The 27,542-nt window shown below is 44.4% G+C and overlaps 1 protein-coding gene across 1 annotated transcript in view; it reads right to left on the bottom strand.

Moving 5' to 3' along the window:
* LRGUK (leucine rich repeats and guanylate kinase domain containing) overlaps positions 1-27,542 on the bottom strand; it is a 107,876-nt gene that overhangs the window by 42,402 nt on the left and 37,932 nt on the right. Inside the window, exons 8-15 of the mRNA XM_030308470.1 lie at positions 26,062-26,142; positions 24,135-24,221; positions 22,487-22,593; positions 17,000-17,119; positions 11,249-11,345; positions 7,399-7,512; positions 4,311-4,512; positions 3,354-3,449 (exon numbers count right to left, since the gene is read on the bottom strand). Coding sequence (XP_030164330.1) covers positions 3,354-3,449; positions 4,311-4,512; positions 7,399-7,512; positions 11,249-11,345; positions 17,000-17,119; positions 22,487-22,593; positions 24,135-24,221; positions 26,062-26,142 — 904 coding nt within the window. The remainder of the gene's footprint in view (positions 1-3,353; positions 3,450-4,310; positions 4,513-7,398; positions 7,513-11,248; positions 11,346-16,999; positions 17,120-22,486; positions 22,594-24,134; positions 24,222-26,061; positions 26,143-27,542) is intronic.

Here is a 27,542-nt window from a genome sequence, read left to right as displayed (position 1 = left end):
CCGCTCTCCTGTGGGGAACCTGTGAACGTCTGGCCCGTCTCCACGGCATGCACTTCAGAGCCCAGAAACTCAAAGAGGCCACTGGCTCTCCTCTTGAACCACTAGAGATCCTTTAACAGGTGACTCCTCATTAGAATCTTTAAATACTCATTTGAATAATGTCCGGACTTCACAAAGTCACTTTATGTGCAAGTTTACCCTTTTTTTTTTTTGAAAAGCTTACTTTTTGAGAGAGTGTACGAGCAGGGGAGGAGCCAAGAAAGAGAGAAGGACAGGGGGTATGAAGCAGGCTCTGCACTGACATCAGAGAGCCCAATGTGGGGCTCAAACTCATGAACCATGAGAGCATGACCTGAGCCGAAGTCAGGTGCTTAACTGACTGAGCCACCAGGCGCTCTGTGTGCAAACCTATCCTTAAACCATAAAGTGAAAAAGGTAACTTCCTCCACAGATTAACTATTTAAATAAAATGAGGTGTCTGGCTTCTTGACACATTATTTTCCAAAACACTAAACCTGCCAGGAAAACGGGGGTCTACTGAGGCCAGTGAATTGATACATTAATTATAACCCCTCCCATCTACTCTTCATTTTAAAAAAGATTTTTTAAATCTTTATTTATTTTTGAGAGAGAGAGAGAGAGAGAGAGAGAGCGAGCGAGCACGAGCAGGGGAGGAACAGAGAGAGAGGAAGACCCAGAATCAGAAGCAGGCTCCAGGCTCTGAGCTGTCAGCACAGAGCCCAACGCGGGGCTCGAACCCACGAACCACAGGATCGTGACCTGAGCCGAAGTCAGACGCTCAACCGACTGAGCCACCCAGGCGCCCCTCTCCCATCTACTCTTCAAAGCTGAGACTCTATTAGTTGATAACTGAGAGACCCAGTTTCCGTTATTAAATGTATCGGAGAAGGATAACGTTTTAACACGCTCTGTAATTCATACTTCTCATGAAATCGGACAGGCCCAACCTAATTGGTCCAAATAAATGAAGTTTCATTATACCCTCTACAATGGGAGTCTGTCTTCCCATGCACACATGATCTGGTCCACTGATCCGCAAACGGCACCTGTCCCCGAGAACCGGCGTCCTGGTGGGTGCAGAGATGGGAGCGCTGGAGCCCCAATGGCTGTAGAGGCAGAGTCCCGATCAAGCGCCACAGCTCAGAGGCGCCCTCCGTGCGACTGAGTGACAAACACCCTCCCTCAGGTACTCAGAACTGGTCGGGCCGGGGAATGACTCGTGCTTATCTAAATCCCCGAGGGGCTGATTTCAAAGCCAGAACACCAACTTATTAATTTACAATGGGAGATGGGTCTGGCTCCGGGATGGGGTGGGGGTGGGGGGTTCTAACATAGGAGACAGCCCCCCGACAGGGACAGGTCCACCCAGGGGACCAAATTAAAGATCAGAAGGTTGCCGGGTTAGCAAAGATTTAAAGCTGAGAGTATGATTTCCCCAGGAGAAACCTCCAATGCGGCTACCAAAGCCTCACGAGATGTAACGTGCACCTTGCCGGGCACAGCTTTCTAAAGGACCGGTGCCCGATGCCCGATGCCCGATGCGGAGATGGGAGCAGTGCTGGGTGAGCACGCCGACGTGCTCCTAACCGAATGTCCCCTCTTCTAGCCTGGGCACAGCCCTCCGCTCCCCCACTAATGCCTGTCTGCACACAGGGCACACTTCACTCAGCAGTAAGTTGTCCCCTGGTCACCTGTCTCCTATGAGACACGCGGAGGGACAGCCTCGCTCTGTTTGTTACCTGCTGTTGTTACCAGTTTCACACTGACCTCATTCCAGAATTCCAGGGGTACCTGACCTGAAATGAGTGTGTAACATTGCAAAACAGCACAATTAGTTTGAACTCTGGCAAAATCACGGCCTGGCCTGCCTCAACCTGGCCAGGATACAACGTAGCCAGCAAAATCCTAACTGGGCAAGGAGTCACAAAGGCTACAGCACGTGAACACACAAAGTTGCGGAGTATCTGCCCAGCAAGCAAGGGTCTCACATTAACATTTTACAGTATTTGCTCTGTGAATGCTCCTCAGTCTACTGGGGGAACTTTTTTTATTACTATCACTATGGTGGTACAAACACACAGACATAAAGTTTGCCATCTCAACCATTCGTACCTGTACAGTTCAGCAGTGTTAAGTATATTCACATCGTTGTGCAACCAATCCCCGGAATTCTTTTCATCTTGCAATTGTGAAACTGTGTAGCCGTTCAGCAGGGACACTCCGTTCTCCTCCCTCTCCTGGCCCCTGGCAACCATTCCATTTTCTGTCCTGATGGATTTGACTAGTCTAGGTCCCTCATAAAAGTGACATCAGATAATATTTGTGGTTTTCTGTGACTGGGTTATTTCGCTTATCAGACTGTTCTCAAGATTCATCTCTGTTGTACCAGATGTCAGAATTTCCTTCTTTTTGAGGGCTGAATAGTATTCCATTGTATGTATAAACCACACCGAGGATAGACCCAGAGGTGGAACAGCTATGTCATACGGTGATTCTATTTTCAATGTGTTGAGGAACCATGACATTGTTTTCCATAGGAGCTGCACCATTTTACATTCCCAGTTTCCCCACACCGTTGCCAAGACTTACTTTTCTATCATCTTTTCCTAGTAGCCATCTTGGTACGGGTGAGGTGGATTAGGGAGAACCTTCCAAATGTACCTCAAACTACTCATGCATCAAAATTCTAAGTTAGGGCTTTAGAATTGCTGATTCCAAGGAATCGTACTCCTCTATAGCCTATGTCGTTCGCTGCACGTGCTCCGTGAGGCAGGTGGGGTGCATTCACTCCGTCTAGCAAGACAGTCCGCCGGAGCTCAGAACAGTGAACCAGCTTGCCCAAGGGAGTGGGCGACCAGCCTCACCTCCTCTGACCACACGCGTCCACCACACTCTCTGGTACGACATTTCGAGGACCATGGCAACGCAAAGGAAAGGGGAAAGAAATCGACCAGATCGCCACAACGCTCAATAAGAACCTGCCCAGCAGAACACCGCCTCAGCTCCCTAAGGGAGCCAAACTTCTGGAGGGCTGAGTTCTGAACCCGGAGGCTGATCCTTACGTACCATGAACCTCTAAGTCACTGGTCAGCGTGTCCCTGAAGGACAGTCCCCTGAGTTCCACTATGGCCACTGAGACAAGTAGAGGGACAGACCCGGAGGGCTGATCCACACAGCTCGTTTGTGGGGACAATCACACCGCAGGAAGTGTAGGGATTCAAGAGTTAGAACCAGCTTTGGCCTGGGCAATGAGCACCCACAGAGCAACTCACAGATTTGTTCTCCTCTTCATGAAAACAAAAAGTTCTGGCACAAAAGGGACAGGGTAGTACCTGCGGCTGGAGCCAAATCCTTGGACGTTTCCTCGGACAACCCAAGGTACTCTCTGATGAGACGACTCAGCTTTTGGTAGGCAGCATCTAGATCATCTACAGAAAATGAGAGAAGGTACTTTTAAAGCAACAGAATCCTATCGAAACACAGTCAGTTGGCCACTGTTGGTGCTAATGATTTTTCAAGCTCCCTCTAACTTTATGACTATTGTCGTAGGCGGGATTCTAAGCCCCTGATGACACGTCCCCTTCATATAACTGCCTCCCGTGAGCAAGGGCAGAACCTGTGAACTTGAAGAGATATTACTCCCGTGGTCGTGTCGCGTTAAACGGCAAAACAGATTTTTGCAAATGGGATGAAGGTTACTTATCAGCTGAGTTCGGACTAGTCAGAAGGAAGACTACCCAGGTGGACCCACTCTTTTTTTTTTTTTTTTTAAATGTTTATTCATTTTTGAAAGACAGAGAGAGCACAAGCAGGAGTGGGGCGGAGAGAGAGGGGGACACAGAATCCGAAGCAGGCTCCAGGCTCTGAGCTGTCAGCACAGATCCCGACGAGGGGCTCGAACTCACACACCATGAGATCATGACCTGAACTGAAGTGGGCCGCTTAACCGACTGAGCCACCCAGGCACCCCGGGCCTACTCTTAATCACATGAGCCCCATAAAGGAAGCCAGTTTCCCGGTAGTAGAAGAGGAAGGCAGAGGCTAGAAGCATGAGGAGAGTTTGATGTGCCATCACTGGCTTGACGACAGAGAGGCCCCATGTGTAGGACGTGGGAGCAGCCTCGAGGGTGGAGGGCAACCCCCGGCAGAGAGCCAACGAAAGCTGCAGGGCCCCCAGCCCCACGGCCACAAGGAACGGCAGTCAGCCAGCAGTGAGATTATACTCTGGAGCAGATCCTCCCCCAGTGACCTTACATTTCAAAAATAAAACCTCGCTGAAAGTCACTGACCTGCATTGATCACTGCGTCGAAATATCCTGGAAACTGCTGATTGATTTTAACATAAAGGTCCACTCTGGAGACAGCAAATTCAATCTCTAAACGACTGAATAATCCTTTTCTCCGCAAGTATCCTTCATATTTTTCCTTGTTCATGGGCACCACCAGGATATATCGAGGCTCAAAATAGGAATATTTCAAACTCCTGACACCCTGTTTGTTTAAAGAAAAGGTAATAAATTAGAAACAGATATACAATTTAGGTATCATTTTGGAGACATCTGACAACGTTGGCATAATAAGTAGTCTTACGTTGAAGGACTTATTTGTATTATTAGCTATTATTTTCCTGTAAATGTCTCAAAGTCGGATTACTCCCCTTTGTTCATCAGGGGATGATGTATTGTTATTGGAAATAAAACAGCTCACTCTACCCGATTATCCTTCAACTAATCACCCTAATATACATGATGGTTCAAAAAGAAAATGGCTAGATACAAACAGGTGCATTCACAGCACTGTCGCATCCTCATTTTTTTAAAGATTTCATTTTGAAGTAATCTCCATTCTTAACGTGGGGCTTGAACTTACAACTCTTAAGACCGAGAGTCACACGCTGTAGAGCCTGGGCCAGCCAGGAGCCCCACTGCAATGTATTTCAAGCCTACATTTCCAAGAGCAGCCTTTCAGCGCCAGGAGATAAAGATCTTATGGAGAAAAAAAAAACAAAAACGCTACTCTGTTACCTGTGCCTTCGCCTTGGGACCCTTCCTATTCCTAAACCAGCAACCTGGTTGGCTGGTTCCTATTACATCTCACAGCTTCTACCCAGAGCAAGGGACAGCCAAGCTCAAGCCACCGTGCAGCCAGCAGGTCCCAGGGAGAAGCAGGGCTGGATGGTGACTGCGGCTCCCCGGCTCCAGCAGACTGCGAGCAAATCCTGCAAACTCCCTGAGCACCAGTTTCCTCACAGGTGCAACACAAGAGCCGTTCCAAATGAACTCTGAACTTCCTCCCCCCTCGATCCCATCATCAGTAGTTTAACTCAACGTTCAAAATCTTGGTTTTTAAACATTCAGTGGGGGAAGAAATACAGGCTCTTTAAAAAACAGTTTCTGTAAGCGTCAGTGACAAGAGCAGTTTGGAAAAATGCTTTCCCTCGGGCGCATCAGGGAAATGAGACCTGGTTTATATAGAGTCGACCTCTTGGAAATGAGTCGGGGAAAGCTCGCAGGGAGGAAGAGGACAAAACAGAAGCCAGTGCCCAGAGAAGAAGGTAAAGGTCAGCAAGAGGCGCCAGGGAGTTTCTGCCTTGCCCGAGGAAGATATTTTTGGGAAAAGAGGTCTTTTTTTTTTTGCTTATTAGCAATGAAAGAAAGAAAACCTCCTTAAGGATGCAGAAGCAATCAACTGCAGAGAGGTCAGGACTGCAGGATTTTGCAGCTAGAAAAATTAAAGGGCTGGAAGAAACATGACCAGTCTCACTGAAGCGAGGCTACCCACCAACACCAGGAGCCAAGAAGGAATCACAGTCCCCCGCTCGGCCAAGTCACAAAGGAAACGAGTTCTAGAGAAGGCTCAGCATCCATAGGAAAGGGCTGTCAGACCTGCCCAGATTTTGTTTTCTCTAAGCTTGATCTAAGGGTATCATTTTTGTAACTTTTTTTTTTCCGACTACAAAACTGTTAGACCGCTCGGTGAGCGTACCTTAAATAGACAAGCAATGGCCTTTAAAGATTTCACATGTTTAATAAAGCTATATATACGTATTTTTTTAAATTAACTAATTTATTTGTTTTTTAATTTATATCCAAGTTGGTTAGCATATAGTGCAACACTGATTTCAGGAGTAGATTCCTCCGTGCCCTTTACCCATTTAGCCCATCCCCCCTCTCACAACCCCTCTAGCAACCCTCTGTTTGTTCTCTATATTTAAGTATCTCTTATGTGTTGGGGTGCCTCAGTGGCCCAGTCGGTTAAGCGTCCGACTTCGGCTCAGGTCATGATCTCACGGTCCGTGAGTTTGAGCCCCGCGTCGGGCTCTGTGCTGACAGCTCAGAGCCTGGAGCCTGCTTCGGATTCTGTGTCTCCCTCTCTCTCTGTCCCTCCCCCGTTCATGCTCTGTCTCTCTCTGTCTCAAAAATAAATAAACGTGAAAGAAAGAAAGAAAGAAAGAAAGAAAGAAAGAAAGAAAGAAAGAAAGAAAGAAAGAAAAGAAAGAAAGAATCTCATGTTTTGTCTCCCTCCCTATTTTAAAGGTATATATTTTAATTTATTTTTTTAATTTTTTTTATCATTTATTTATTATTGATAGAGAGATAACAGAGCGTGAGCAGGGGAGGGATACAGAGAGGGGGAGACACAGAATCCGAAGCAGGCTCCAGGCTCCGAGCTGTCAGCACAGAGCCCGTCGCGGGGCTCGAACTCACGAACTGCGAGATCTTGACCTGAGCCGAAGTCGGACGCTCAACCGACTGGGCCACCCACGCGCCCCAAAAGTTATCTATTTTTAAAACAAATAAGTGAGGTAGTCACGGTTTTACCCTGGATATGGATTGGAAAGAAATTTCTGTATATTCCAATTGCAGAAGATCACTGGGGAAGACAGGGTACAGGGGCAGAATCCTGAAATCTGCAAGTCTAAACTGCTCACAGCCTGGAAAGATCGTAACCAGTGAGCAACTGGAGTCACTGCCAGCATCAGCCACACATCTCCCACAGAGGATCAGAGAGCACGGCCAGCTGCACAGAGCCCCCAGGCAGGTCCGTAGCCTGTGAGAAGGAACTTTCTCTAATAGCACTTGAGATAAAGAGAGACTGCACCCTAGAATAAAAGGGATACTTTCGTGAGGAAATAATTTAGGAAATAAATCCTGAGGGGCACATCTATTCATAGTATATGTGTGCTATGTCTCGTACTATAACTCCTGTCATCGAATTGTTCATGTCTGGCCTCCCCCATACGAACCATAAGCTTCCCCCCACCCCCGCGCCTGGCAAGTGTGCTACCTGGACACCGTAGCCCCTTCCTCAACCCCAAATATATACATACAAACTCACACACACACGTTAAAAATACAGAGTGAAAAAAACACTTACTTCTATTTCCATGTGAACACAGCTTGCTAAACCGTCTCTTGCAATGGCTTCTATGGTGTCCCTACTTAACCCATAGTTGTGATTCCCATAATTAAATGTGAGAATGAACTTCCCCTGAAATTTGAGAGGTACAAAGATTTTCATGTAACAGCTGCCATACTCAACTTTAATATAAATAAAATTATTTGATGCCTTACTTTTATATGCTTCCGTAAAACCTACGAATATTAGCAATTATAGAAGGCTGACGATGGATTTATGAAATTTAACACCCAAGTGTGGTAGAGAAATTTATACAGAATTCTCAGCTGGCAAAAAAAAAAAAAAAAAAAAAAAAAAAAAAAAAAAAAATTAAGTTTCTGGAAATACGGTCATCTGCTGACAAAACATCCAGGGAGAGTAAAGGTCTCACCAAAGCTTACGGTAGAATAGACCATTTTGCTTACTTACCTTCTTCCTTGCCAACTGTGTACCATGAGCTGCCGTTGCTGAGAAAACAAAACTGATAGCCTGCCTTTTGCCTCGGCCACACTGGCTATGCGAACATACCAGGTACCCCAGAAAAAGCTCCCATTCTCCAAAGCCTTGCATTCCCAGATAAGCCCGAGGCCATGAATTACAGGGACATCCGAAAACCTTTGCATCCTGAGATAAGCCATGAAAAACAGACCCTTTCTGCTTTTCCATATAAAACATAGCTTTGTATTGAAACTGCCCCAAATGTTATTCAACAGAATTGCCGTGTGCCCTCTAGTCATTTGAGGTTTAAAGGCTGCCTTCTATCTGTATTCTGGAAGCCAGTTCTTCCTAAAGCTGTACTCCTTTGCAGAACGGTACAGGTAAAAAACAAACAAACAAACAAAAAAACATGGCTCTCAAAACTGTCTTTTTTTCTTTGACAATATTAGATTTATTAAACCACTAGGTCTAATCTAAACTGGAAAGCTCATGACCAAAAAAATAAAAACATGAATGATCTTGGCAACTGTGACTCCTCGTGCACAGGATTTTCATATAAATGATGGAATGAAAATCTGCAAGGCTGAATCCCGTCAATCGAATCCCATCGAAAGGCAGCACCATCAGTAAGAACAGTAGCAGTGAGGGGCGCCTGGGTGGCTCCGTCGTTAAGCGTCTGACTTCAGCTCAGGTCACGATCTCACGGTCCACAAGTTCAAGCCCAGCGTCGGGCTCTGTGCTGACAGCTCGGAGCCTGGAGCCTGTTTCGGATTCTGTGTCTCCCTCTCTCTCTGCCCCTCCCACACTCCTGCTCTCTCTCTCCTTCAAAAATAAAAAAAGTTACAAAAAAAAAAAAAGAACGGTAGCAGTGAGGAGTCCTTTACACTACCTGTGCTTCCTGGGCCCAGAGGTTCTGGAGATTGGGGGGGATGGGAGACAGGCTATCTGGTGGAAGTGCACGAGACACAGAATATCTCCTGGGGTGGGTGGGTCTCTAGCGAACGAGTCTGCTATGGGTGATGAGGAAAATCCACACACCCCATAATCCAAAGAAGTTTATATCATGCATTCTAGAAGTTTACAACTCAACAGTAAATATCCTTGATATTTTACTCCCTCAATGTCATACCTTCTTTGTTCTTTGAAACAAATACTACGCCATCTTTTAATACATATATACTGTTATCCAAATAGATAGGATAGATACCGGAATGTCCCATCAGGTATATACTTTGTCTTGTTTACTGTGACTCACCCTGTTTTCAAAATGTGTTCTTGAATCACTCTTCAGATATATACTACGAATTTGTTTACTTGTGTGTACAAGGGCCTCCCCCTGTGAATCCCAAACGTATTTTCTGGAAAAATGCAGAGTCGGAAGGAAGCCGGCACTGTACTTTTATATACAAAACAGGCCCTGTCGAACTTGTTTGTAAAGAACTGAGACGAAGTGGTCCTCCAGCTTCTGGATGGTGATCTTCCATTTCTTTCTGCTCGCGGACATCTTCATAAACAGCAACAGTCCTATTGCAGAAGCCTCCTCCAATAATCCTATTTCCACAAGTCAGGGAGTATATCTGCAGGGAAGTGACTGCATTCGTGTGTTTAAAAAAGATTCGCGTGTCCGTAGGCATGCGACACGATGACCCTCGTGTTGGTGCTGGGAGATATGCAGCAGTATGTATGTGAGAGGGTGTGCGGCTCTGTAGGTCAGAGTGCGTGGCTGTGACTGGCCACAGCAGGTGTCCAAGGCTGGGGCATGCCACGGTGGGACAGGCTGCGTGGGTGGGCGTGGGGGAGGGTTCTGCGTACAGAAGGCTGCGTGTGTCGGTGTGACTGGCGACGCTGACAATGTGTCACGAGTTTATAACCTGTATGTTTGCCTCTTCATGCAACAGTCTTAAGCTCACTTTCAAGAAAAGGAACTCAGGGGCGCCTGGGGGGCTCAGTCGGTTAAGCAGCAGACTTCGGCTCAGGTCCTGATCTCGCGGTTCGTGAGTTTGAGCCCCGCATCATGCTCTGTGCTGACAGCTCGGAGCCTGGAGCCTGCTTCGGATTCTGTGCCTCCCTCTCTCTCTGCGCACCCCCCCCCAAACTCACGCTCTGTCTCTGTCTCTCAAAAATGAATAAACATTAAAAAATGTTTTACAAATCAAAAAAAAAAAGGAGCTCAGAAACAAAATTCAAGTTGAAGAAAATGACATTATATTGAAGTAATAGCACACGAGGATTTTGCAGAGGGAGTCAAACCGTACGAGCAAATATGGTGTACAAGTACAGCGATTTCTTAGACTAGGGATTGAACCAGACTTCCTTATTACTGATAGGATAAGGTAATAACATCAGGGAATAACATAAGGGAATAAGGTATATAAATAAGTTATTTATTTATATATATAAGGTTATAAATAAGGTAATAACATCAGGGAAGCAGACGGGGTACTGAGAACAGGTGAACTGAACCAAGAAAAAATGTCTCAGACTCAAGAGAAACCAACATGAATTTCATGAACTAGCTGCCTTTCAACCCTAAGAGCCCTAAAAGAATGCTTCTTACTAACGCTACTTACCAATAATGTTTCCTATCTCTATTAAGGCTTTTAGAAATATAAAATCCCAAAGTACTCTTGATACATTAAACTGAATTACCAAAATACAGCCCAAGGAGAGAAGATTATAAAGAATCTCTAGGATGTTCTTTTGACAAGGTTAGAGGGGAAACGGCCTAGGGATTGTAGGACTTAATCACTTGGGTTTCTCTGTGAACACAAGAAAAAAAACACACACTATGTGTAAAGTTGGCCATTCAAAACTAAACTCGTGGAAACGGCAGATCCCGTGCTTACACGGACCACGATTATGTGCACACAGTATAACGTGGAAGGTCAGGGCTGTATGTGTGCCCTGCTAACTGAATGGGACACACCGTGATGAAATGTTGCTTAGCGTGACGACCACGAGAAAGCCCGAGTTTTAGCAAACAGGAGCGGTCTCTGGACAGAGCACTCCAACACCGAGAGAGGCTCAATTCACAAGTTTCACACATCAGATCGGGTCTGTGAGAACTGCCTATCTTGAGTGAAGCCTCATCAATAACAGCAGCACCTGACAAACACAGATCGCGAGAACTTTTCGAAGTGCTCTTGTGTTTCCTTAAAATGTCTACTCATGTAGCTTTATTGAAAAGTTACAATATTCCCTCCAAGATCAAAAAATAAAGCAGCACGTGCACAAGGATGTGGAAGTGGTTTAAGAAAAAAAAAAAAAAAACAATCCAAGGAGAACACCTCTCTCAACAGACACAAAGCGTTTCTCAATTTTATCGCTAGTTCCTAATATTTCTAGCAGAGAACATGCATTTCTTGTGCGGTACAAAGGGGAACATTCTTACCATGTTTACCATTTCATCAAAAACTTCTTGAGAGATAAAATGATAATCGACTCGATCCCCCTCTCCAAAGTAAGGTGGTCTTGTGGTGTGACAGGCCCTGAAAACAGAGGAGATAACCAGTCTACTTCTAGCAGCTTGAGATTCGAAATGGAAAAGGTTTTGGTAAAAGTATGTTTTCAAAAGTTGAAGTTGATCCGTGGATCGTGAATTGGGAAACAACATGGTTGTGAAAACGCTGTGGTTTCGAAGCTCTAGGCTACATTCAGCTGCTCTGACTCTACAGGGATTGTAGAAATGTGAGATCATCAACACCCGATGTTTAACTTGTTGTTTACCACCTTGGAACCAGCCCCTCTGCTGTCACACTACTTTCGGCAATAGAACGATGTCTACCGCTCATATATTTCCACCCAAGTGTTTTCGTGTCCTCTCTGCTCTGTGGGCACTTTCGCACTCCCCTCCTCTTTCCTCCACCTGGCTAGCCCACTTGTCTTCCAGGACTCAAGTTACATGTCCTCCCCAAGCCCAAAAGCCTTCCCACCCCCTATCGCTGATTACACACCTCTTCTGTCCGCGCCCATTACCCTCATTGTCTGCCACCGATTATATCGCACCCAGGTCCCTGTTCAGGACCCCCTCGCCTCCGTGCTGCCAGTACTCGATACCAGGGATGAGCCTCGCACGGGAACCAGTGAATGGAGTTCTCAGCTCAGTTCTCTGATCACTGACTGCAACAGCGCCCCCATCCGGTCCCCAGCTCCCACTTACTCTCTGTCACCAAAACTGCCTTCTTTTATCCACATGTCTGGCTTTTCCCTGTCCTTCCCAGCGGGACGTAGGACTCATGAGGACAGACCTTTTCTTGTCCATCTTACTTGCTACTGTATTCCCCATGCCTGGCTCATAGCAGGTATTCACTAGGTATCTATAACATGAATGAGTAAATGAGACCTGTGGAGTGGATAACAGGTGTGATGAACTCTATTTTGCGGAGGACAATAAAAATGGCCAGTCTAAGGCCACAGAGCAGGCCAGTGTCAGTCCCAGAACTAGATGACAGGGTCCCAGCTAGCCCAGGACTCTCGATTTCCTCCCATTCTGACGTCTCGTGTTAAGTTCTGGGAACGCAGGCTGACTTTTATTATCCCGTGGTTTTAAAAGAGGAGATGAAAATAGCTAGACGTTCAACGTGTTATTTCATTTATTCCTCACAAGAAAAACCACGAGGCGGGGATTATTGTTTTCATTTTACAGACGATGAAACTGAGGCACAGCAATTAAGTGAGTGACTAAGTAGCAATGCCAGGATGACTCCCTGTCAATTCCTTTTACGATCATGCTAAGTGGGTAAAGTCACAACCCTCAAAAGCCTCTCCATTACAAAGCCAAAGCCAAGTTTTTATAATTCATCCCACTGTTTCCCTTCCATTATAATCAAGAATTAACTAGACTGGTAAATTTTAAGGTCTTAACATTACATTTAAATTATATACCTGGGAAAGAGAATATATTCTAAGACTGTCAAAACACCACGACATTTGTTTTGTTGTGCGAATACACTGGCATCTCTTCACACACCTCGGCAGGGCCCCGAGACCCTCTGTCTATTGGTGTCCTTGACAATCAGGAAAGATAAATCAGGGACTTGGCATCCCGTGCTGTACACCCTTAGCATAGCCTTTACGCACCGTGCCGGATTTGCATTTTCCAACAAAGGGATTGAGCGGCAGGAATTTTTTCAGAATTTCTGAAAGGAAGACTCGGCAAAGAAGTCATCTGAAGCTTCTAGGCAGGTAAATAAAGAGAAGGCTTCACTGACATGGAGCATGCGCATGACAGAGCCTGTATCCGCCGTGGAAACTTCTATTAAGAAGGACCTAAGATGACCTGTGGGTTTTTGAATCCTGTCATCCAATTTTCACATGCAGAAATGTTCGCTGCGAAGCATGCTCCCCAAATGCGCACATCTGAAAAAGGAAATGCTGCAGAGTGAAAGCACGGTTGCACTAAACTTACTTAGCAAAGAAAGGATGCCAAATTTTAGACAAAGAAATTTGCTCGGGCCATCACCTTCAGTAGCCTTCTTCTCCCCTGTCTAAGGGCAATTCTATTCCATGAGTTTATTATTTACTAATGGATTCACTAGTTAAGTCATGGTGAACAGTTAACTCATGGTTTGCAAAGGGAGCCACACGAAAAGAACGGAGTTAGACACTGGTCCTGAGGGTTACGAGTGAGGTTAGACATTCGAAAGGCTCGTTCATGGGCCAGCTGTCGTGAAGGATCCTAACAAACCAAGTCTGTGGAGAGGAGATGATCAGGAGGGGAAGGGATCCGCAAGGTCAGACCCAACAATGGAATGGTAAAATATCCAGAGAAAAGTAATAGGAAGAAAAGATGTCTAAGACGAGCTAGCAGTTGGATGAGGAAGTAGAAATGTTTTCAGTTTGATTCAGAAGAACACAGTTTTAGAATCTCAATTCTGGACCAGATTGCCTCAGGAAATAACAAACTTCTTGTTACTGCAAATACTGAGGCAGAGGTTTGGCTGTGAGCACATCTAAACTCAAGCAAGTGATAGCATGCCATGTGTTGGTAAGTGAACTCTTTCAAAGGCTACCCACAAAAGCCCAGGTCTCCCTAAGGCATCCGGTAGGAAATTTAAATTGGTCCTAATGCTCAACGCAAATAAGCGTCGATTAACTGCTGGACATTTAAAGAGACCATCAGCACATATGATTCCAGCACACGCTGAGTATCAAATCCCAGGAAGCCACTGTCCCGTCCACTTGCCCGTAACTACACATCACTTCCTAACTCATGCCATCACCGGCCGTTACTGTACCCCAGCTGGTCTCCCTGTATCCAGTCTTCCCTGCCCCACCCTCTGCCAAGCTTCCGGCCGGGCGCACTTTCTGGAACGCAGCGGTCGTCATGACACCCCCTACTTGCAGAGCCTTTACGATCAGACTCCTGTCTACTTTTCTGGTCTTCTCTTCTGCCGTCTCCCTCTGTACTTCCAAGTCTTGCCGCATTCCAGAGCGTACTTTCAGTTCAGCGAATGCACCCATCGTTCTTTCTGTCTGGAAGGCACCCGTTCAAGTTCCACATCCCATCTACCTTCTACTCTTCCTATCCCAGAGGCTCTTTACTTCCCTCATCATAGCACCCGCCAAACTCCCTTGTTAGCCAGCATTTACCTGTCAGAATCCCATGCTAGACCGTAAGCTCCCAGGGCAAGACCACGTCTGTTTGTTTTACAGCTTACAGCCTGCACATGGTCCGTGCTCAATAAACAAAGATTAGATGAATAAATGAGCCATTCTACTAGTATGTCACATCTGTATAAATAGACATTAGACTAGACTGAATTTAGGTAACGGTAGCTCATAGATCTCACGTAGCTATGTAGCTATGGTCTTTTACTTTACTGCACTCCAGTGCTAAATAAAAGTAAAATAAACTTGGTAGTCAACATCATGAAAAAGGTTACAAAAATGGAGATTGCTGTAAATTAGAGGTCTAAGAAAGAAAATAAGGTTTTCCTTTCGTGACCATTCATATCACTTTCAAGGCTTAAATCTGGAAGGTGCCCAGGTGTACTGGCATCGTTTTACGTTTCTCTCATTATTCATTACTCGTCCAGGGAGCCACTGATTTGTGTGGTGATATTAAGGTCGGAAAGAGAGGGATTTTGAAGCCAGTCAATTCATATCTCCAGGCCACGTATAACTAATACAGGTAAAGAAGGAACATGCAACCTATTTCTAAAACCAAGAACAAACGGAAAAATCAAAACCTAAAACAAGTCCAGAATCTCTCAGCCACACCAACACTTGTTATATCACGATGTTTTCCTTTTCATATTTTTACATCTGCATATGCAACTTGGTGTGTGAGAATTTCATTGAATGTCTCCATCATGGGTCAATGTAATGTAAAAAGGAAGACAAAATACCAAGAGACAATGAAATAGAAGGGAAAGAAAAGATTCAGGCAAATGGCAGAGAAAGTGCCTTTGTGAATACTTACGTGTTTCATGATGAAACTGTATTCGTGCCTTTTTTTTCCATGTAATTAAAAATCAATAAAAAATTATGTTGGGTAAAGAATAAAAAGATCTACACAAGAGCAATGACTTGCCCCTGAGGATGTGCTTTGGTTTTATCATTTGGTTTAATTAGAAAGTTGTTGCATATAAAGTAGTACTATCTTACTTTCCCAACAGATGAGATTTCTAGCTATCTACTATCTCTTTTTTTGTAATCCAATGATATGATCTTTGATCCATGCCTGGATGGAATTCTTACAATGATGGGCCATTGAGCGAATGGAAAACAAACATTAAATCAGTCACAAACATGACGGATAAGTATCCTAATAAGTGGAAAACCAGGATTTAATAAAAATGAATAATTAGAAGGCCCACCCAGGCGAGAACACAGAAGCAGACTGGATCACAATCTTGGTGAGGAGTTAACGAACACCTCCAAGAACACATCCAATCCAGCACGACCCACAGCGTGTATCACAGACAAATATGAAGGACCTGGCTCCCAACATTCACCACATAATTAAAAGGAAATCTAATCAGAGAAAGCCTTGGTTCCTGGCATTTGGGTTTGATAAAAGGTTCCAGGTTTCATATTGGCACAACAGTCAGGATACATCTTTTCTGCCCTAGTTTGACCTTCCATTCATTGTGTACCACTTATCATTTAAAACAGGTTTGGCACCTTTCTACAGGCAGAATGGTACACTATGCTTTTTTTTTTTCCTACCGTTAAGTTTTAATTTATTTTTGTTACTTCAGGGTGCTTAAAATATATTAATGAATAAATCATCCTATATATTTGAATCCTCGAGTTGTTCAAATGAGGCATGTAATTTTAGATATCTAAATAAATGGACCTGTTTAAAATAGTATTTACATTGTTCGAACATGTATAGCTTAAGGGAATGGAAGGCATTAGAAAATAATTTGTATGTATTTCTCTGGCTGTCCTAAATATCTTCGCAGCCACCTCCTCCGGTCACCGACAAACATTACTAATCTAGAAGTAATTGCTTTGCCATATGTCAAAATGAAGAGGAAACCGGTTTAAAAGACCACAGTGGTTAACTCTGACTCCCAGAAACCTTTAAAAAGTCTGTAAAGCCAGCTGAAGACTTTTTGAATGGTCCTTTTTTTTTTGGGGGGGGGGGGTTGTCCTCTATTTTAACCAGACCATTAGGGAATCACAGAGCAAAACATTTGCTCCAGAAAACTGGAGTGTACTGAATGCTGACCCAGGGGAATGGAAAAATGCTGCCCTTTCTCTTTCCTTCCTCCTGAAATATCCCTCCAAAGAGGAAGATCCGTGGGGAGGGAAGCAAGTGGAAGGCAGAGGGTGGGAGCGGCGGTCCCAGGTACACACACCAGCCCGCACACCTGGCAGCGCCGATCCCGAGCCGCGCGGTCACGTCACGTGGTAACAGGATGAGCCCGTGTTCCAACGCCACCAGGCTTCACCAACAACACGTGTGTTTCCGAACCTTGGAGAGTGATTTCGGCTGCCAGGGAATGAAGTTAAGCGTCTGGGGAATTGAAGATGCAGGGTGTATGGCGGTGTAATCAACGGCCAAGAAGCTGATACGCCTCCTATGGACCTTTCTGAGCTCGCTTAAAATTAACAGCCGAAATGAGCAAAAGCCTTACCAGCCAATGAACATTACCATTTCACAGCCTTACCAGCCCACGAACAAACTCACCCGTATCTGAAGTAAGCGCTGAGCTGTCTGCAGAGGCGGTGAGCGAGCTCTCGTTTCCCACAGGCTTCAGGACCGGCCAGCACCAGCATGGGATAAGGGGCGTCCAGGCGAGGAAGAGTGCTGGAACACAGGCAGGCAGTGGGTGAGGGCCTGGGCCAGTCGGATACACACCCAGGGGGCGGGGTCTACACCACATCACACTAAAGTCAATGACTGAGCCCTTGCTGCATGCAGGAGCTGGAGAGAAGCCTCATCCCTACTTTCCTGAGCAAGTTGATGATAATATGCCCAAAACAGCATTCACAGCGTAGATAACAAACAAAATCCAAATGTATGTCAGTTTACTTGAACATTTTTTTAATGGTCTTTTTGTTATATGTTTGTTTGTTTATTTATTTATTTATTTATGTATTTATTTTTGAGAGAGAGAGAGAGTGAAGGCACAAGCAGGGGTGGGGCAGAGAGACACAAAGAATGTGAAGCAGCCTCTAAGCTTTGCACGATCAGTGCAGAGCCTGACGTGGGGCTCGAACCCACAAACCGTGAGATCATGACCTGAGCCGAAGTCGGACACTTAACCAACTGAGCCACCCAGGCGCCCCAATGATATTCATTTTCGAGATGGGGATGAACAAGGGATGGGGCAGAGAGGGAGACACAGAATCTGAAGCAGGCTCTAGGCTCTGAGCTGTCAGCACAGAGCCCAATGCGGGGCTCGAACCCACGAACCGTGAGATCATGACCTGAGCGGAAGTCAGATGCCTAACCAACTGAGCCACCTAGGCACCTTTTGAACAACATTTTTAAAAGGAAAAAATATGGTAAGATGTATTAGTTCTTGCTTGATAAAAGTATTTCCTCAAGAACTTAAAAACGAAAGTTCTGTGAGAAGTTTTAACATCCATACCTACTGAATTAGAACACAGACATGCAATGAAAATGGTAACAATTAAAATTGACCTGAGCAATCACTATGTGCCAGGCACTATTCTAGGAGTCCTACATACATTACCTTCATGTAATTATTACAGGATGATAATGAAGATATTTCTATCATTATCCCTGCTGCACACACGAAGAAACAGAAGTCCAGAGAGGTTAACTTGCTCAAAGTTAGCAGCTAATAGGTAACAGCTAATACAGGAATCTGGGCATGGCTTCTGGGCCTGAAAGACTAGAATAAGGAAGAAAATCTCCGGCTACCAGCTGGGCTGAAGTGTGTGAATTCCACTCGTGCCACAACTATAGAAATACAGAATAAAATCTACTTTAAAAATACAAGGCTGAGGTGTGGATTCTATGAAGAAGAATGGAAGTGGTGGCAGCATAATTTTTCAGTGTCTCTGAACATCCACAGAAAAAACAGAAAAAAGCTGAGAGCAAACACCCATGGCTGACATGTATAACAAAACCCGATGAGGAAGTATCTCCATGCACCACAAACCCACAAGCCTTGCACAGTGCTGGAATCTGTGCAGGGAGGCAAAAGGGCAGCAAATGACAGACCTGAAAGAAAGGGAACCCCAAAAGAGCCAGGGGCATCCACTGCAAAGCAAGCAGGCTGAAACTACGTGAACAAAAATCTGTACATCAATGGTCATCATACCTGGATTTGTAATAGTCCCAAAATGGAATCACCCCACGTTTTTCAAGAGATGGAATGGTTAAACTCACTGTGGTACATCCATGCGAGGAATATGACTCAGCAATAAAAAGGGCTGAACTACTGATATATCCAAGAACTTGGACGAATCTCCAGAAAATAAGGCTAAGTAAAAAATTTTTTAAAAAGCCAGTCTCAAAAGGTTATATACTACATGATTCTATTTGTATAACATTCTTGAAATGACAACAGTACAGAGATGGAGAATAGACCACCGGTTGCCAGGGGTTGGGGGGAGATGAGTAGGGAGGTGGCTAAGGCTCTACAAGGGAAGGACAGGGACCCTTGTGACAAAACTCGTCCTTACTGATGCTCATGTGATCTACACGGGTGATAAAATTGCATAGAACTAAATGAACACACGAGTCAATGCAAGGCTGGTGAAATGTGATCAGATTCGTGGACTGCATCAATGTCAATTTCCTGGTTTTGATATTCTACTATAGCTAGGCAAGATACCACCATTGGGGGAAACATACAGAATTTCTCTGTATTATCTCTTACAAAATCATGTGAATCTAAAATGACCTCAAGGTAAAATTTGTGTTAATGATCAAAGGGAAAAAAACTGAAAAAGTAACAAATACTGAATATAGGCAAAGGAGATCTTCTTCCTGAAAGAGAAAACCAAAGCAGAGGAACAGAACAAATATTAAAGACTGTAATTCATGAATACTTTCCTGAAATAAAAAATAGTAATAATAATTACAAAACTATACATTGAAAAAATACACAGCATACCTGGGAGTATTAGCCCAAAATGACCAGTAACGAATAACACTAAGACCCAGTCTAGTACATGATCAAACTTTAAAGAAAAAGAAACCTATTCAGCTAGAAAAAGAGAATACCTGACTTACAAGGGAAAGAACACCGTGTATCAGATTTTGATGGCTGTTTTGCATCCCCCCAAAAAAGAGCAACATCTTTAATATATTCAAGGAAAATAGTGTGAGCCATGGATTTTAAACATAGCAAAAATGACTTTCAAGTGTGAAGGGCAGAGAATATTATCAACATGCAAGAGTTCAAGGGATACCGATCCATCCCATAGTGCATCCTAAGGAGTCTACTGGAGAACAAGCTTCACAAGACCAAGTACAGGAGGAGACCTCAAAATAAGGACTGGCAGTGAGCAATATACATGCGGTTATCCATACACCTGAGACCAAATGCCAGCAAAGGAGGGAGTATGGGGTGTGATGGATATACGTTCTGACAAGATAAATACGGTACACTATTTTTAAAGCAGGTGATTGACACTTACATAAAATATATACAGTAGGCAAATTCATAAGGCTAGAAAATAGATATGAAGTCTCCGGGGACTGGGGGTAGCAGGCAGTGGGCAGCTACTGCTTAGTGGTTATAGCTTCTGTCTGGGGAGATGAAAAAGTTCTGGAAATAGGCAGAGGTAATGGTTGCACAATAGTGTGAATATAATCCATGCCGCTCAACTGTAACTCTAAAATAGCTAAAATGGCAAATTTTGTTATATATATACTTTACCACAAAAAAAATAGGGGGGTGATGGGAAGAGTATAGGTGAAGCGAAGTATGATTTCAATGTTTTCAGTAATCGCATTGGTGGTAGCATTAACACTGATACTGCTGTGCTGCAATAGGGGATTTTCAAAAAGTAATTACGGGATATTCTCAATCCATCTTCCTATTGTGTCTCTGGCTTGGGAGGAAAGGATGATACAGATGTGATAGGAGAGAGGATAAGTAAAAGTTCAATCAGGGGCGCCAGGGTGGCTCAGTTGGTGAAGCGTCTTTTGGCTCAGGTTATGATCTTGTGGTTCGTGAGTTTGAGCCCCACGTTGGGCTCTGTGTTGACAGTGAGGAGCCCGAAGCCTGCTTCAAATTCTGTGTCTCCCTCTCTCTGTGCTCCTCCCTTGTTCACGCTGTCTCTTTCCCTTTCAAAAATAAATAAAACATTTAAAAATTTTTTGAAAAAAAGCTCAATCAACAATCATCTTGAAATTGGATTGTATCAGTAGGAATTCAAGAGATATTTGTCATCTATCTGTAAATAGATACAGATAGATCTAGTTCGATATAGACTAGATATAAACAGATTAAATAGATGTAGAGACATATAAATAGATAAACAGGATAGATAGAATACACCAATAGGCAGATGCATAGATGGGTGGAAGGAAGGAAGGAAGGAAGGAAGGGAGGAAGGGAGGGAGGGAGGGAGGGAGGGAGGGAGGGAGGGAGGGAGGAAGGAAGGAAGGAAGGAAGGGAGGAAGGAAGGGAGGAAAGAAGGAACACCTTCCTAGATCTGTCCGCTAAAAAGCCTAACAACGGGCAACTCAGTAGCAGTGATTATCTCTAGCCACCCAGATTGTGACTGAGAAGTACCTTTGCTCACTAAAACAAACCAGGGCTTCTGGGAGAAGTGGTTGATTGCAGAGTTTGGACAGGGCTTGTACAACACGAGCCTGGAGAACTTTGTCGTAGCAGAGAGCAAGAAAGCTATCAGCGACTACAAGGCTAGAGTCAAGATTCTGCCAGGTAACTTTAATGTTGCATCCTCACCCCAGTCATGCCAGGGGAAGGGACAGTGGCTCCCCAATAATGCCGTGTAAAAGTCCTAAGGTCAAGAGTTAGGGTTCCCTACTGGCCCAGCCTGGGAAGGGCAACGGTAGGCCTGCCCCTGTCTCCATGAGTTTGTCACAGTGAACTCTGCTCCATTCTGGAGCATCTGGGGCTGCTTGGCCATTTGCTCTTGTCTATTCGAAAGCCAGAAATGATGAAGAAATACGTGTTTTTCAGACAGTGGTGTAAATTTCTTTGATACATATTTTTATATAAATGTGCCCGAAAGCATGAAACAACGAGCAATCTCATAAACTAGGAAAGAAATACAATGAAGACATAAATGCCCTTCTTTTAAATCAAACGTGCCTTTCCAGATGTATGCAAATAAATGATAAATCATTTCACCTAGAGGGCTACCATAAATATATAAAACTGTCAATGTCTATATTATTAAATTACATGTAAAAACTCATGTCCTGGATGCAAAATAAAACATCGTGCTCTCTGTGGGAAACCAACCATGTGAAGTACAGAAGCAAATACCACATAAAGAAGAGAAGCCATGTATAACGAAGAGATTCTTACGAGTATTTTTTAAATGCCTTCGGGTATTGACAGAATTTCTACAGTGTACTTGTAGCATAAATGGCCGGCTGCTCCAACAGATTGTTTAAAAAGAAGCAGAGAAACTGTGGCAAATCTGTCTTTGAACTCAGAGGTGAGAGATCTGCTCATGTGCTCTAGCAAGCTGGGTGACTCACAAGTACAGTGGAGTCAGTATTAAGTCTATCGCAGGTTTCCCCTCAGCTAGCCGGCTTCCTTCGATGGACCCTCCAACAATCTGCATTCACGGATGTTCTCTGACAGGCGTATCTAGCATTCATTCACTCATAGCTAAGGAAAAATTCACAGTGGATAGAAATCATCACGATTCTCTTTTCATGACACATAGGTCTGTGGTTCTGTCCGACGGCAGGAAAGGGGACACATTTTGAAACATCTTGTTTCACTGTCCTCTGTCCTAGGCCAGCCGCCACTCAAGGGGCTGAGAAAGGGAAGATGAATGCACTCTTCCGCACACTTGGGACAACACCGATGAGCGAACCCCGTACTCAAGCATATGAATTCCATCACTCTAACTGAGTCAGCCAAATAAAGACCCTTCTCTCGGAGATGAGGAAGGGGTGAGTCACAGAACGGAGGGCTAAGGCAGATGAGGACGTTGTCCTGAGCTTTCCGCCCTGAGTTTTACCCTGGGGACCCCAAACGAATACCTGTCAAAGATCCTCTGTGGCTGCATCACGCTGTTGAGGACATGGGTCAGGTGATCCTGGGCTGCGACCACTTCTGGGGGAGGGTTGTACCTATTCACTGCCGCAACCTTTTCCAGAATTAGAAATGCAAGAGGAAAAACATGCATCTCTAAAAAGAAGACAAGTCTCAGATTTTAACAAAACATTCTAGACATGCAACCAGGTATGGAAAATAACTCATGCTCACGGACCTTTGTGCTCAGTCTTCACGTCTACTCTAACTTTCCTAAAATCTAAATAATGACAATTATTTTAAAATATGAAACCAGAGGCGCCTGGCTGGCTCAGTCGGTTGAGTGTCCAGCACTTGGTTTCAGTTCAGGGCATGGTCTCGTGGTTTGTGGGTTCAAGTCCCGCGTCAGGCTCTGCTCTGACAGCCTGCTTGGGATTTTCTCTTTACCCTCTCTGCCCCTCCCTCACTTGTTCGTTCTTTCTCTCTCTCTCTCAAAATACAAAAAATTAATAAATAAACATTTAAAAATAAAATAAAATAAGGAGCCGGAGTCTTTGAGTTCCCTACTTCTTTATGCTTCCTGGTTTGGGAGGGGAGAAAACGAAAACAAAATCTCTAAAGCCTGAGATTACACTTTTAGTGCGAGTTGCAGGAATGAAATACATAGTTCTAGATTCCAGGTCGTGGATACTGCAGGGATGTTTTTCTCATGCCATCTCATCGAGAACTACCTCAAAGATCTCAAATTCTACCCAGATCTCCTCTTCTTTCAGAAAGCGTCCTCTGTTCAAAGATAGGGGTCTTTCCCCCTTATTACGTACACATCTCTATGCTCTGGTCCTTGTCACCCTCAAAATACATTAGCCTCATGTACCACACCTCTACTTAATGCATACTTTCCAACTGCATTCCCTCTGCAAGATGTTAAAGGGAAAATCTAGTAAGTGCCTCTGAGTTTGAGAACAATGACACACTAGCTGCCCTAACTATTTTTAACCGCGATTTCAGAAAGGCACTTATGAAATGGAATATCTGGCCCTCTACATATTTATACCTATTTTCATTCTCATCTCAGATTTGCATGTAGTGTAAGAAATCCCTCATTAGTGCAGATTTCAGCTGTCACCAGTCACTAAAGCATGACAAAGTACCACCCCAGGTACGGTGGCGGGGAGGCAGGTGCATAGCATTTAAGGTCTGGTTACTCTGGAACTGCGTGTCCAGGGGGATCATGATTTTAAAGGGCAGAATTAAGGGTTTAAAATATCAGGACAGTGACTCATTTGAGTACCTTTTGATTATACGCAGCAGTATAGAATAAATTTCATCATTAAGTGACTGTTGAGAGCAACACAGAATCACACACTCTCCAAAGACGACAGTTATCCAAATTAAGAGACGGCCATCACGCAGCCACGCGCACACGCGGGGCACGGCGTCTGTCCCCACCGCCAACCTATTCACTGCAATGGCAGGGCCCTGGCCACAGCTGCTCTGATGCTCACAGCTTTGCAGGGGGTGAAACAAGAGAGTGAGGAACCACTCCCTAAATCAACAGTCAATTCACGTATCGTTACGTGTGCCATTTACCGCCGACATTGATCCCGCAGTGGGTAGCAGAGCCTCATAAACACAAGGAATGACACGATTACATACCTTTTCTTCCACTTTAATTTTCTTCTGATCTAATTCTGTTAATTGTAGGAGCATAAAAATCACGAACAACCAATATTCAGACTTTTCCTATTGAAAATATCAAGAGGAATATTCAGTCGCCTTCCTTTACCACATGAGTTAGCACCAGCACACTGCTCTCCCCAGTAGGTCTTTGGGCTGCTACCCCACCCTACACACACACACACACACACACACACACACACACACACACACACGCGTATCCCTCAAGGTGTCTATAGCTTCACGCTTACCAGTCCCCTTATTAAATGCAGACCGTGCCTTATAGCTTACAAAGCTCTTCAAACGTGCCATCTCATCAATCTCCCTGGGACATAAGCAGGACAGGTATGATCACCTCCATTTCTAGCCAGAAACAAACTAACTAAGCCTCAGAGTGGTGAAGCGTTTCATCTCAGATTTCACGGCCTGAGATTCAAACCCTATCGTCTAACTCCAGGGAGTTTCGTTATTGCAAATGATGAACGTTACTTATGATCACTTTGTCATTTACTTAGTATTATTTTGAATTAATTTATATCATTTGTTATGATTTTGTTTGGCCATCATAAATAATAGTATTTATAGAACAAATTCCTTATTACTCCCAACCATCTGCCGTGTCAGGATTACCTGGCTTTTAAAATTTTTTTTTTTTTTCAACGTTTATTTATTTTTGGGACAGAGAGAGACAGAGCATGAACGGGGGAGGGGCAGAGGGAGAGGGAGACACAGAATCGGAAACAGGCTCCAGGCTCTGAGCCATCAGCCCAGAGCCCGACGTGGGGCTTGAACTCACGGACCGCGAGATCGTGACCTGGATTACCTGGCTTTTAAAACAAAGTTTCGTATCAAGAAGCTACATCTTTGAAGCGAAAGATATTTGTGGGTCACGCATTTCATAGATAAGAATGCACATGAAATGAATCTACAAAGGTATCTTTTCTGTCCTTCAATGTGTGAGCTGGGAGTGGGAGGGCTGTGTATATAAATGAGTTAATGTGTGTGAAAGGGTTTGTGGTGTTGATTTATGCACATGAACAAATACTCCCCGTGCCTCTGAAACTGGGGCTTGATGGCCACTCTGGAAGTCCTGCTTGTTTCTTAACCAGAGACGCTTTTAGGTTGCCCACCACTATTCCCATACCAAGGAGTGGATTTACTTTTTAATCTTATTTTTCATTTTCATTTTTGCTTTTGTTTTATTTTTATTTTTTGCCCGTCTAGACACGTTCAGCATGATACACACAAACGGGAAGGTACTCAGGAGATACATACAAATTCAACAGTCTCTGGAAAGCTCAGTAAAGGGTAGAGGCAGCCAAGTGGAATGAAGGACAAATGGACAAAGAGGGAGGGACAGGAGAGCCAGGAGGGAGGATCCACTGATGAAAGAGAGGGGCTTGGAAAATAGCAGTGGAACTTTGAATACCAGAGGGGAAGAATCCCTAGGAAATATAGCATTTCTTCCTATAATCATTTCAGGGCACCACCAACTTCACGACTATATACAGACAAATTACTTTAGGCATCTGATCTTAGACTTTCTCGCCCCTGTTACAAAGCAGGACCCGGAGCCTGTCTATGCCTCCAGCATCGTGCACTCTATCGTGTAAAAGGGCATTGCTCCAATCTTAGTAGCTCTGTCCTGTAACCTTTTATCACCAGCCCGAATGAGTCACATGTGACCACAGCAAGCAGGGAACTAACTCCACGCTCCCCTGTCGCTGCCGCTGCCGGGGCCGGTGCTACTTTGCCAAACCCTCCTGTTTCCTGAGCGACAGAGAATGAAGGTAAATGCAGTCTATTCACGTTCCAGATGTTCCTTATCAAAAGTACTTCTTGAAGAATTCCAAGAAGGTCCTCACCCCACCCCACCCCACCCCACCCCCATATAAATATCTCTTACCTGAACTGGATTTCTTAGAAAGTTGACAACTCGAAGGAGAGGTAGATTTTCAATGTAATCTATCTCACCCAGCTCAGCAATCTGTGTAATCAAAGAAACAAAATATTATCAAGAGACTAAGTGTACAACCAATAATATAAAACAGTGTAAGAGAGCTAGTATGGATCCTCTAAATTCAACTTACTTTAGAAACTGCTCTGTTGCTCATCCAATTTCCTAATGCAGAACGAGAAAATTCCTGCAGGCCCTTTCACTAAATGTGAACGCACAGGGCCACATTTTCTTTTTTCCTCTCTGGCTAAAGAATAGTGTGCTGTTCCTCATCCCAGCCATTATTTATTCTAAGGCAGAAATCACTGAGTATGCAAAATCAGAGGAACAGTACCAAAAATGCATGCAAGGGCTCCCTGGTTCTCCTCACCCCTACTCCTCCCCAGCCCTCCCTCCCTAGGGCTGCCTCTGCTAGACCGGCCGTTTGTGACTGGTGAAGCCTTCTTACTGAATGTGCACATGTAGCCAGCACCATTATTTTTCCAATAAGAGAGAGTTATTTTAAGGAAAGATATAAACAGAAAACCGTAAGACACATCTCTCGACATGGGTGTGGACCTTAAAATTTTTTGTTTAAACTGCACCCTTAGGTTTTATACTCTTTTCTGTGTGGGTTATGTTTCACCACTTTAAAAAGTCAGAGGAAAGGGGTACTTCGATGGCTCAGTCGGTTGAGCGTCCGACTTTGGCTCAGGTCAAGAACTCGTAGTTCTTGAGTTCCAGCCCTACGTCAGGCTCTGTGCTAACAGTTCGGAGCCTGGAGCCTGCTTCGGATTCTGTGTCTCCCTCTCTCTCTGTTCCTCCCCTGCTCATTCTCTCTCTCTCTCTCTCTCTCAAAAATAAAAAATAAAGATTAAAAAAAAATTTAAGTGAGGGGGGGAGAAAGATTGCTTGACAATCCCTTAATTTGACCAAAGTAGAGCACAGATTGCAGAATTCCTGAATTTCCCACTAAAGACAAAGAGTTTTACTTAAATTTCCTGTAATTAGCATAATTACAATTTTATTTCAAATGTAAACATTAAACTTTAAAAATTACTTAAAAAATTAATAACCACATTTTCATTTCTATTTCTCCCCAAGCCATTTCTGCGTGTACGTGAAAGCACTCCAAAGGCAGTCACCAATAATTCCTGAGCTCTCCAAACACAAAATGCTAAAATTAAACTACTCCCAAAGCGGGGCGCCTGGGTGGCTCAGTCGGTTAAGCGTCCGACTTCGGCTCAGGTCATGATCTCACGGTCCGTGAGTTCGAGCCCCGCGTCGGGCTCTGGGCTGACGGCTCAGAGCCTGGAGCCTGCTTCCGATTCTGTGTCTCCCTCTCTCTCTGCCCCTCCCCTGTTCATGCTCTGTCTCTCTATGTCTCAAAAATAAATAAAAACATTTAAAAAAAAAAAAAAAAACTACTCCCAAAGCTAAGTCGGGGGAAA

The sequence above is a fragment of the Lynx canadensis genome, chromosome A2, assembly GCF_007474595.2.
Source record: "Lynx canadensis isolate LIC74 chromosome A2, mLynCan4.pri.v2, whole genome shotgun sequence".
Lineage (NCBI taxonomy): Eukaryota > Metazoa > Chordata > Mammalia > Carnivora > Felidae > Lynx > Lynx canadensis.
Note: the sequence above shows the minus strand (reverse complement) of the source record. Positions and strands in the feature narration are given on the sequence as shown.